This window comes from Drosophila mojavensis, unplaced genomic scaffold (assembly GCF_018153725.1).
Source record: "Drosophila mojavensis isolate 15081-1352.22 unplaced genomic scaffold, ASM1815372v1 contig_74, whole genome shotgun sequence".
Lineage (NCBI taxonomy): Eukaryota > Metazoa > Arthropoda > Insecta > Diptera > Drosophilidae > Drosophila > Drosophila mojavensis.
This window is the reverse complement of record NW_025318899.1, coordinates 8,787,592-8,800,046: the sequence shown is the minus strand read 5'-3', so window position 1 is coordinate 8,800,046 and position 12,455 is coordinate 8,787,592. Positions and strand designations below refer to the sequence as shown.

The 12,455-nt window shown below is 45.1% G+C and overlaps 2 protein-coding genes across 3 annotated transcripts; one reads left to right on the top strand and one right to left on the bottom strand.

Moving 5' to 3' along the window:
• Window positions 1–1,956: 1,956 nt before the first annotated feature.
• On the top strand, window positions 1,957–7,985 carry LOC6581848 (mediator of RNA polymerase II transcription subunit 15). Of its 2 annotated transcripts, none has more exons than XM_015162105.3 (4): window positions 1,957–2,066; window positions 2,360–2,567; window positions 3,687–4,033; window positions 5,859–7,985. In XM_015162105.3, exons 2-4 carry the CDS (start codon window positions 2,531–2,533, stop codon window positions 7,845–7,847), a joined length of 2,373 nt encoding a protein of 790 aa, XP_015017591.1. In that variant the 5' UTR covers window positions 1,957–2,066; window positions 2,360–2,530; the 3' UTR covers window positions 7,848–7,985. The 2 variants fall into 2 exon arrangements, with proteins under 2 accessions (XP_015017591.1, XP_002007570.2); XM_002007534.4 differs by having other exon boundaries at window positions 5,853–7,985.
• On the bottom strand, window positions 7,968–12,399 carry LOC6581846 (transcription initiation factor TFIID subunit 2). Its single transcript, XM_002007532.4, has 7 exons — window positions 12,229–12,399; window positions 12,112–12,166; window positions 11,894–12,057; window positions 10,225–11,829; window positions 9,754–10,166; window positions 9,485–9,695; window positions 7,968–9,423 (listed from the first exon to the last, which is right to left on the bottom strand). The coding sequence occupies exons 1-7, from the start codon at window positions 12,276–12,278 to the stop codon at window positions 8,283–8,285; spliced, it is 3,639 nt and encodes a 1,212-aa protein (XP_002007568.1). The 5' UTR covers window positions 12,279–12,399; the 3' UTR covers window positions 7,968–8,282.
• Between the last annotated feature and the right edge of the window lie 56 nt (window positions 12,400–12,455).

Here is a 12,455-nt window from a genome sequence, read left to right as displayed (position 1 = left end):
ACGACGACGAAGACGACGAGGATTGTGCAATAGCATTGTCCAATGCACATTTCATTAACAAGAGCAACAACAGCAGAAGCGACAGTAGCATCAGCATCAGCAACAGCAACAACAACAGCAACGACTAGAAATAGTTTCGCGTAGATTCTGCCAATTAAGATCTTGGCCGATGTTTTGCGGAGTATGTATATCAAATGCATAAGCTAAATGCTAAGGTTGACTACTGTCCAACAGGCTGTCGCGTTAGAAACAATTTATACACATAAAATTTAGAGCATAAAACTGTCGGCCGCAAAAAGCATCAGCCAGAGCAGCAACAGCCACAGCAACAGCAACAACATTCTAGCAATAAAAACTGAATGCAAATGCCAAACTGCGAAGTGCAACAGCAGTTGAGTGCATCAACAGCAATTGCAGCAGCCACAGCAACAGCAACAACAGCAGCAGCAGAAGCAGCAACATCATTATCAACTTCATAATGAGCATTGATTGAAGCTAACTGTTGCACTTCTGCTTGGCTGCTGCAAAAAGTGTTTGAAATTAAAAGCTGTGCAGCCAACAAAAACAAAAAAAGGGAAAAATAAAGAGAAGAAAAATAGAAAAAACTGTAATACAATAATAATAAATAGTAGTAAAAGAAAAGAAGATGTTGCCCATGTTGTTGTTGTTGTTGTTGTTGATGTTGCTGATCGCATCGTTGTTTTGGCTGCTGTTGCTGCTGTCTGCGTCCAGCATGCAATGCAACAATTTCACAAGCAACACGTAGACAACTAAATGACAATGTGAGCAAACCAACAACAGCAACAACAACAATGAGCTGAATTTATAATAAGTAAATCCCATGTTGTTGTTGTTGCTGCTGCTGCTGCTGCTGCTGTTGCCTGCAATTGATCGATGTTGCTGTTGCGCAAATGCTGCAGAGCAACAAAAACAAAAACACACACACAAAAAGAAGAAAGATCTTCAGCTTAATTATCAACTTATTTATTTGGATTGCAATTGTCTTAATCAATTTGTTAAGGATGAGGAAATGGCATCGAGTCTATAATTTGTCAGGCCATTTAAGCGGATTTCCTCAGCGCTAAATTTCACAGCTACCGTGTTAACTTTGACACCAACAGCAACAGCAACAACAACAACAACCGCAACAGCAACAACAAACCAACAATCGCCCGCACCAAGACAGGCAATTAGGCATTGGGTAAGAGAGCTGGAAATTAAATCGCACTGCAATTGAGCCAAATTGTTGAGAGTTGAGGCTGCTCATGCTGATGTTGAAGCTAAAGCTGATGCTGAAGCTGAGGCTGAGGCTGGCCCACGCATGCGCTGAAATGTTGATCAATTGCCCGGTGGCAATTGCAAATGTCAAACGAAAGACTTAGGCAGCGAACTTGCCGATTGGGCGTTATTAAATATGCAATGCAAATGCAAATGCAAATGCTTAGCCAAATTTGCTAGCTTGTTAAATGTAATGCGCACAATTTGAGCCAACTAAACAGCAACTAAACACAAAATATGCCCTTTAGCCTCGGCCAGGCCCAGACCCAGACCCAGGCGCAGGCGCAGGCGCAGGCCCATGCCCAGGACCAGGCCCAGGCCGTGGCTCTGGTTCAATTTAGTGTCACGTTAGCATTTGTTGTTGTTGCTGGTGTTTGGGGCGCAAACGCTTCCAGGCGGCTGCCAAATGCACGGGTGGCCATTAAACAAGCGCCTAACTAGCAGTTGCGGCCGTCAACGTTGAATTAACCAAAGTAGCCCCCTGCAACGTTTGCTTAAAACCCATAGAGAAGTCTATAGAGAAGCTGCTGCTGCTGCTGCTGCTGCCGCTGCTGCTGTTGTCGAACCTTTCTCTTTGTGCCGCCGCAAAGGTCGGCAACGGTTCGTGGCTAGCTTTCGGTCTTAGTCTCGGCTCTGTCTGTGCTGTGGCGGTTTTTTTTAATAAATACAAGTGTTGCCCGCACAATGGCAAAGATTCGTTTGTCGAACGTGCAACGCGCGCGATCAAGACTTTTGCTCCGGCTGCTGCTGCTGCCAATAGATACTTAAGGCAGGCTACAAAACGAACGGTAAATCGTCGCCAATAACATCATCAGCCACAACTTATGTTGGCTGTACACCAGCCTAATGGCAGTCAATAGCGTGAAGGCTGCTGTGATTCAAGACGCGTGCGCATCGAAGGATTAAAATCGACAATTTTGCAGTTTATAGTTTTTTCAATTTCACGCATTGTGTGTCGAATCTTCACTTCCATTATATAACTCTTGGCTCTTAATAAGCAAGCGTATAACGTTCAGTGTTCATTGTGTGTTTTCTGTGATTTTCAATACTGTTTGTTTGTCTTGTCTTTGTCTATTTGCAGTTAGCCATGTGTTTAATGCAGTAATCCGTTTTTGCGAGCATTTTTTGTCAAGGAAAGCGAAACAAAACATCGCAGTGACTGTGAAAGTAATAAACAACCACAACAACTACAACAGCAACAGGCAACTGCAAAAGATATTCAATTACTAGTCCGTTGCAGCAACGACACAAAATGAGAATTCAAATATTGGCTCTAACACTTTTGCTGGGTAAGTCAAAATCAAACACGGAAATTAACTGAAATCGTGCAAAAGCGAAAATATGGGAAGATCCCCACTATTTTTTTTTTTAACTGAGAAAATTGCTAATTGAAGGTTGATGCCATTTATAATGTTTTTTATATGCATATTTTTTTATTGCATAAAATATTAGTTAGTTTTTGTGAATGTCAGATCAATACTTTTTGCATAATAAATAAGATTTTTAAATATATTTGGAATTGAAATATTTATATATATGTATATTTTCAATTATATTTATTATTATTATTATTATTATTATTTTTTTTTTTTTTAATTAAGTCAAATAATTCTTTCATTTGGCTTGTGTATAAAAAACAGAATCAAATCAAAATTATTATTATTAGAAAAAATATATTTTTTTACTTGATATTTTTTCTTGTCAAAATTTAGCTTAAGCTTGCAATTTTATTATATTTCTAATATTTTAACTTGTTAAACAGATTTGAACATAAAATTCGTTTAGAACTGTGCTTAAATATTTTTATGGAAATCATATATTATTCAAGAGATCAGAGCTATACATAAATATATAAAAGTAGTCAAGTCAAGTTAGTCAAGTACTTAAGCACATACAGCATATAGAAGTAGTCAAGTCAGCTTTATAAAAAAGTGCTTATTGAGATATATATGCAATTTCACATATACTACATCACTTTAACTATTATTAAGTGCTTTAAAAATAAGTCCTTTCTTGTTTTTTTATAATATATTACAAAACAACTCAATTATGTCTTTAGTCTGCGCTACTCAAGCTGCCTTTGGTTTATTTGCCATAAAAATGTTATAAACGTTTTATCACTGCATAAAAAGAACCTTTTAATATTTAACAATTGATTTTTATGGCGTAGTAAATTAACTTAAAAACCTGTTTTTAATTTATAAAAAATATAAGCAACGTGCGCAACACAATATAATAATAGTAAAAATCAAGTACCTAAAGCAGATTAGTAATTTATCTGAGCCCTCTATATATGTAGAGTATATATGTTTATATAGTTAGTTTATTGACCTTTAGTTTCCTTTCTAATTAAAAGTGAAAAGCTCTCATAAACACACTTTTCATCAACTCTTCTCCTGCCCACTCAGGCCTCGTCGTCGCCGGCCAAGCACTCGATGCCAAAGCCAAGAGCGAAGACAGCAGCTCCGCCTCCGCGCAGCTGGAAACGGAAGCGACCAAAGACAAGCGACAGGTGAGCAGCAAGGAGACGCCCATCTATCCGAATCATCGCAGTTCGGCTGCTGAAGCAGCCGCTGACGATCCCGAGGATGGGCAGGAGTCGATCTACGGCAGCAAACCGAACCAGTTCATCATACGCCCCATTGCACCGCATCAGCACCAGCAGCACGAGTCACATCAGGAGCCGCAGTTGCGTAACTTTGCGGCGGCCAACTCGCGTCCGCACGCTGCTCAGCTGCTCGAGCAGAGCCAAGAGGTGAGTCCACGAGGGGGAGGGCGGGGAAAGAAAGCTCTCCGCACTCGTAGTAGTGGGTCAATATTTGCTTGTCTCTTTCGTCAAAATTTGTTCGCCTGGGGCGACAGAAGCGTTTGTTAAGCGTGACTCAACCGAATTACACGATTCTTTGCAAAATGCAGGATGTTAAACTGTAACAACAGCAACCGAAACAACAGCAACAACAACAACAACAACAACGATTGCAGCTTGTATTGAATTTGTCAAATTAAGCCTTTCGCTGGCCCCCAGCTTGGCGCAAACCTTGACCAATATTGTGCTTCAATTTTCAACATTTTGGGAACAAATTGCGATTAAAGCAATCGCAATTACCCAAAAGACAATGTTTTTATATTACAAAATGTGCAAGAAAAATGATTGCTGTAAAATGGAAATAGAAAAAAATTAAAAGCGAATATAATAAATGCCATTTGTAGCGGCCGAAATGTAAGTCACGAGCAGCAACAGCTAAAAACTAAATAATTGCAAAATTATTATTATTGTGCTGCTCTAACGCGTCAACAACAACAACTACTACAACAACAGCAACATGCCACATCCAACACAATTTGCAACAGCAGCAACTTCTTCTTCTTCTTCTTTTCTGCTTCTTCTACTCGTCGCAGACAATGGCAGGCGTTCGTTGTCTGTCTTTGGCTTCAGTCGTGGGAAGAAAGTTGACATAATGTTATAATCACATCACCCCCCACATCCATGTCTGTCAGTCCGCCTTTCAGTCTCTGCTGATGGCGCCTTGACATGGCTGGGTTTTATTTATTATAATAATGTGAAGCCTATTGCGACGGCAGACACTGCGCAACAGATTTTGGGCTTTAGATCATCTCATTCGGCTAATTTTAACTAATTTGCTCAACTTAAATTTAAGCAAGAGTTTCAGTTTTGCTCTGTCCCAACTGCTGCTACTTATAAATGCATTGTCTTTCTATGCGATTCTCAGCAATTTATGAATTACTTAGACTTTTTTTTCTCCATTTCTCTTGTTAGACTTGTTGTACTCAGCTTTTTAGGATTATCGTATAAAAAAAGAAAGGCACTCACCATTTCTTCTAAGAGTAGTTAAAGCATGGTATATAGTTAAGTAATCCAATCGACTGTACTATTGATAGCCCAACAGAGAATTGATCTTCACTTCCAGTAAATCGTTTCATTTAAGGCTATTTATATTCCATTTTCATCATATCATATCTATACTCCCTCTCTGTTTCAATTCCATACACCAGTAACTGCTACTGAGTAGCTATCTGTGTGTCTATGGAAACCCACACTCATTTCTCATCATTTAAAAAACTTCTCTCTTACTTTCTCACTCCCCTCTCAGTCTAGTCTTGTTACAACTCTTGCTCCTGTAGTCTAGTGCTGCACATTGACCTAAAACGTTATCGTTAGTTTGTTGCACAGTGTAATGTAAATAATTTGTTTTATGCCAACGCCGCCACCGACTTGCGCATCGATTGCAACAGCAGCTCAAGTCAAGACCCCGCAACCGTTGAGGTTTCTGTTGTTGTTGTTGTTGTTGTTGTTGCTGTCAGTCGCCGCACAAGTGTTATATAAGTTTTAGATGCCACACGATTCTCACAGCTCACAGCTCACAACTCCGAGTTGATCTTAATAGATGTGGCAGCTGCTTTGTGCCTCTATGTGGGGAGCTCCACATTTAAACGCTGCCATTTGGCTGTGGCATTGGCCGTTGATCTTTCGCACGCCCACCTAGCCGCAAGCTAGCTTAATCGTCATAATTTATTAGACACGCCCTAACGCTTTGTCTCTCGCCCACGCCTAGCTGCAGCACTACGTCTATCTGCAAGATATACAGCGACACCAGCCCAAGGCACTGCCATCTGGGACTCAAGGTAAGGCAGCGACACAGTCTCCCAAGAAGGCAACGCCCGTCGCCGAGGAACAGGAGCAGGAGCAGGAGGCGGAGCAACGGTATGCAGTCTCCATACAACCGCAGCCGGGCTTGAGGGGCGGGCCCTACGCGCAGCAAGCATATCAACTGCCTTTGCCACTGCCTGCACCCCACCATCAACATCAGCAACAGCAGCAACATCCACAACAACAACAGCAGCAACAATATCAAATCATACCCGAAGAGCAGTTCTTGAAAATACTCGAAGAGGAGCTGCAAGCAAGAGCTTACCATGAGCAATTACGTCAGCAGCAACAACAGCAACATCAGCAGCAACAACAACAACAACAGCAACATCAGCAGCAACAGCAGCATCAGCAGCAACATCAACAACAGCGCCAGCCTCCACCTCAGCCCAAACTGTTGCCAGTGCACAGCACCGCAGCCACGCACAAAGTGCTGCAGCAGGCCGAGCCTATCCTGGGCCTGGGTGGCTATCGGGACCGCTATGTGGCCGAGCAGCAGCTGGTGCAGCCCAACTACTCGCGCGGCGGACCCAAGTACTTGCCTTTGCCGCAGTCACAGGAGGAGGAGGAGTCGCAGGCGCCTCTGCCGCAGCAGCGCCATCCACCACAGCAGCAGCGCCTCATCGCTGCCCTGCCCCCGCAGATTGCCTACTATCAGCCACAGATTAGCTACAAGACGCTACCCAATCATCCGCTGGCCAAATCATCGCTAGAGAGCGAAATCGAGAAGCTGTTGGCCGCCAACAAACCAGGTGCGGGTCAACAGGCGCTGGCCTACGTGGACAGCAGCAATGAGCCCACGCTGGTGAATCATCAGCAACATGTGACACGGCTGCCACCTCCACAGCATCCACCGGCACCCACTTCGCACCCGGCACTGCGCCAGCCCAAGGCCTACTTGGCCAGCACTCCCAACTCTCTGCTGGATGCCAACAATCAGCCTTTCGTGCCGTCGCTCTTCAAGTTCAGCAACTTCCAGCAACCGACGCCCATTTACCCTGGCCCGCAGCCCGAGGGCAAGCGATTGGGACCTGTTATTTATCCAACGGGCGCGCCTGCTCAGCCACAGCCCTCGCAGTACTACTACCAGGAGGCGTCGCCAACTCCAGTGCCCAAGCCCAAGCAGTATCGCACTAAGCAATACAAGCTGCCCACACCCTCACCAACCAAGTCCTATGAGAAGGCGCTGCTCTATGCCGACTATGCGGAGCGTGCCCCGCCTTCAAGTCCAGCACCCACTAACGCCCACTTCTATCCCAGTCCGCCCGATCCCATCAAGCATGTCTCCCATGGCCAACATCGTGCTGTTGTGCCCACTGTGCAGCCCATTGACTATCCCGCTCATCCGTCGCCCTCACAGTCCAGCATCTATGTTTCCCAGGGCACTGGCATAGCAACGCCCTCTCGTGTCACGCCCACAGCCGCTGCAGTGCACAAGCTGCGAACCCTGGACGAGGTGAAGCAGCTGAACCTGCCCCCACCCAATGGCAAGCCACTCACCCAGGCCGAGTTCCAGGCGCTCGTCGAAGCTGGCTATCCAGTCAAGGCAGTGCCCGTCCCTGTGCCCGTGCCCTATGAGCAGTACGTCAAGGATCATCCCGAGTATCGTAACCATCCGCCAGTAGACTATGCGCATCTGATGCGCCTGGCCACTCGCCAACTCACAGCCCATCAGCATCAGCATCAGCTGGCCCATCAGCGCGCAGCGCCTTCAGAGCCGTCGGTGAAGATCCTCTCCTCGCCCTCTTCCGCCGAGGCGCAACAGCAGACGGCGACGGGCATTGGAGGCGGCAGCGTCACGTATTTGCAGCGAAGGCCGCGCGACGAGCAGGACACTGCTGTCGCTGGTAGCGAGACGAAGGCAACGGCACCCGCCGAGCCAGTGGAGAAGTCCACATAAGACGCGATCCTTTAGTTAATCTCACTCACCCTTTGCCTAATTTTAAGTATTGTAAAAATGTTTCTGCATGTTCAGCACCTTGATAAAGTTAAATTATAAATAAATAATAATAAAATTTAGTTAGATCTTCAGAACAAGTTTCTACAATTTATCGAAAACTATTTATTTGCGTAAGCTTTTGGATGTCTAGGGAATTTTGTTATCTGAGAGGGATTTGGGGATTCACATTGGACTGAATACACGGAAAATGGAAAGGTATATTTTTTTTTTATATAAATACAAGCTATACAAATAGCTTTCATATGCAATGCTTTCATTTTTATAGATTGCTGAAAGCCCTTTTTAAAAAAATCTTACTATCTAACTAATTAATTAACCTATCATATATAATTCATTGTTTCAACAAGCCACAGAGAGTTGCTCGACGACCTTTCCTTAGTTCATGCCCATCGGGGTGTTGCTGTTGCTGTTGCTGCTATCCGCTGAGCTAAGGGTTTCGGGCGTGGCAGCATCCCTTGTCTGCAGGCGAGAAATTTGCGGGTCTCTTCGATCCTTATCCTTGCGCTCTCGCTCACGGTCTTTGTCCTTATCCTTGTTGTGCTTGTGTTTGTGCTTGTGCTTATGCTTCTTCTTGTCTTTCTTCTTCTTTTTCTTCAAATTGCCATCGGGTCTCATCTTGCTCTCGTCGTAACTGCTCTCGTATTGTCGTGTCGTCTCGCCAACGTCTAGCACCGAGATCGAATTATCGTCTATGGTATCCGCATACATCTCGGTTCTTAGACGCTTAGTTAATTGCTGAGAGTCGCCAGCGGCTTCATCGACAGCATCAACATTTAGCTTTGCCTCGCTGTCATAAGCCTGCACTTCAATCGGATCATTTAGCACGGTGATCTCCTCGCTGCGCTCTAACTTGATGATCTCATCGCCCACCTCGAAGGCTTCTGTCGCAGTTCGTTTAATAGTGACCATGGAGGGCTTTTGTTTCTCCTGGGGCTCACTGTCTATTGGCTTGGGCTCGGTTGTCTTTTTAAATGAGTTACCTGACGCATTAGGCTCCTTCAACAAGTCCTTGTAGAAGTTTTGAGTTTCGGAAGCTTGTAGGCAAAACGGTCGCTTGGTACCGTAAAGCGCATAGTAGAGATCGACAAAATCACAACGTAATTTCGTGTCACAGGACAATGTGTTAATGCTGATCCACAGACGTTCCACCAGATGTGGTTTGTCTAAGCGGCTGCGGGTCTCGCGTGTAAATGGTGGATTGTCGATGAGCAGCTGGGCGAGAGCATGACGTGCAGCAGGATCTGGATCAGTTTCGAGCAAATTTATCAAATGCTCCAAGTCTTCCCAGCGTCCATCTACTTTCACAAAGTCCACAAGACACTCCATGGCAGCAATGCGTAAGTCCAGAAAAATTCCATACTCCGCATAGCTGCGGTAAATGTGAGGCAGCGAGGGCAGATGGCCAAACTTTTGCAGCTTGCGAATGACCTTAAGGCAAGACACGGAAACCATGTACTTGTACGATGGCAAATGCTTCTCCATATTCAGCAGACGCGTTACCTCATCCAGAACCAGTCTATCAAAAAGAAAATGGCATTAGTCTACGCAGCATACACATTAGTTTCGTCTCTAATTACTTGGCATCCGTGGAAAGGCTGTCTGTGGTAATTTGCGTACCATGCATTGCTACAGATACGACGGGAGTCAAAGTCTCTCCCAGTGCCTCGACTAAAGCAGCCCTATAGTAGGCGTCAGTATAGTGATTACGAGAGTTCTCATTGTACTTGAAGAGATCGAAGAGGAATCGCATTACCTCGGGTGGACAGATGCCATGAGAGGTGCGTAAGCCTGTAGCGAGAATATATAGTTAAAGATAGAAAAAAAAAGAAACATTTGATCCACTCACCCGCCATGGCCACGGGTATAGCCTTTTGGAGGAAGTACAATTGAAAGTTGGAAAAGTTGTTCAGTTTTATGATGTGTGGTGCACTAAAGGAGCCAAAGAACTTGCGGAAGATGTTGAGCATGGCAGGTGGACCACTCCATGAGGCGACCATTTGGTTGGCCACCTTGGTTAGACTGTGAGCAGCCTGGCAGCGGACCTTGTAAAAGCAATGATCACTCTCAATAGTGTCTGTGAGTGCTAAACGCGTGGCATTGGTGGGATACTTTTGCAGCGCTTGGATAGCCTGAAACTGGGCTGTCACATCTCGCTCGTGCCGTAGTTGGTATTGCCATTGAAAGTCCGGCTGCTCAATTATTAGATCCCGTAACAAAATCATCTCTGGATCAAGTCGTATCCATAGTACAGGTGAGTCACTGTGAAATAGAAAATACATTAAGTTGATGTGCTTAAGTGAATGCTAATGAAACCTACTCCATGGCAGACAAGTCCATGTCCACCTCTTCGCCGGTGCACAATGGAATCTTCTTCTTCTTATTTCGCCTACTCTTCGAATGGCAGGTGATGTCCGCCTTGACCAGTGTATTCTCAATCTGCAGCGTGTGCTTGAATGTGCCATCCAACTCCTGCAGCTGCACCAATAAGGGCCCATTATATTTGCGCACACCACGCTGATTGACAAAGTCCTGGCGTATCTCCAATTCGATGGTGTTTCGTTTTCGATTGAATACCGAGGTAAGCGAGAACTTTGCATGGCCGCCCGTGCGCACCCACTGATCCATAAACACAGACATGTCCTTGCCCGTGACCGTGAAGATGGCCTTGATGAAGATGTTCGTGGAGATCAGCAATTGCGACCAGAGGCCGGCGCCTATTTTAGTACCCGCTGCATTTGTGGCCAGCGCCAGTTGCTTGTTAAACACTTGGATGAGCAGCTCCTGCCCGATGCGATGCTCCAACATGCGTATGACCAGATGCGCTTTCCTACGCATCGCCTCTACATATTTGGGTGAAACCGTGTGCAAACTCTTGATGGGAAAGTAGTGTACAATCTCCTGCTGTTTACTCGCAGCAGCTGCGGGATTCGTACTCGATACGGGCAGAGGAGCTGGTGGCTGACTGCAATCGAGTATAATGCCGCCAAACTGTTCCTCGTACTTGACAACGCGTGCCAGCTCCGTTTGCACCCATTCCCGATACTCGTTATTGCCAAAGCATTTCCGTGAGTAGAGGCCACACAAATACTCGGCTATGCCTTTCGCTAGCCAAGTGTCCGACCAGTGATGCGAGGTGATGAAGCAACCAAAGAACTGCTCTGCCACAGCTCGTGACATGAAGGTCCGTGAAATGTAGGTCTGGTCTATAATTGCTATCGAGTGCAGGAGATTAACCGATGCTATGGTCATTGTTGCATAGGCGCTGATATCAGTATCAAGCTCGTCTACAAACACCTGTTTGTAGCAGGAAAACGGATAGCGTGTGGAGAGCGTCTCTTCGAAGAACTCAAAGGCTTCGTGAAGATACCGCACCGTATTCTTCAAGAGAGGCAACAGGCCGGGCAGGCAAAAATGAGTCACTTCGTGCATATGCGGGTCCACGTAGATTTCGAATGGGCCCACAGCCAGCGCAATGTTCGGCGCACAGACAGGTGTGGATACAGTGTAGTGAAACGTTTTCTTTCGCAGATCCGGCGTCATAATAACTTCGACCAGTTCTCCACAGGAAACAGCAGTCAGATTTTTATCCACTGTAAATTCTAGTCGCCATGTGCACGGATCCGCAAAGCTGTCGACGCAGGGAAACCAAAGGCGGGTCGAGTTCTCATAGCAGTTGGTGAACATGTGCGCACTATAATTCTGTCCTATTTCATCATCAGGGGGTATGGGTGGAATAACGAAGTGCATGCCACCTTTGGGATTTTCGGCTGAGAATTCAATGCGTATGCGCAGACCACGACCCTCCTGAATCAATGGATAGCCTTCTTGCGGCACCTGAATCAGCAGCTCGCCATTATTCGTATCCGGATCCGTAATCTGCGCTGCAGCCAAATGATTCTTTGAGAAGACTTCCAGAGAGCGGCTGAAGTTGGAATGAATTGAATGAATAAATGACCTGCCACAAGCATTGCTACGACTCAACAAACCTCTTGGGATCGTTGTGGCATATATCCTGAAAGGGATCGAAGTAAAAAAACTCAGCTTGGCAAACATCGTTGAGCACCACGTTGTAAATTCGCAGCTGCTTGGCATTGAGACGTATCAAACGTAAACTGTCATTATTTGGCACTATCGTCAACTCAACCATGCCCTGAAAATCATGCATAATTAATATTAAAATTGATTCGCTATCATTTTCTCTTACAATTATGCTGCGACGTTCAAAACTAATTCCAGTTAGGCTCACAACTTGATGCGCCGTGCTAGAGAAAAGAAAAATTGTTAAATGGCTTACTTAAAGCAACGACAGCCAAATACTTATAATTTAAATGGACGCAGCGGTACTTCGGGAATCTCAGTTTTTGTGTCCATAGTTCTTCACATTTAATGTCTACAAATTTCACAAAATTCTTTAACCGCTATCAATATCGCAGCATTGTTTATTTTTTTCCTATTCTATATTGTTCTTCTTTTGCGGCTTGCGGCTTTTGTCAAAAATGACAGCAAAATATACCAGATGCCGTTGTGGCAACTCTAAAAATTATTATG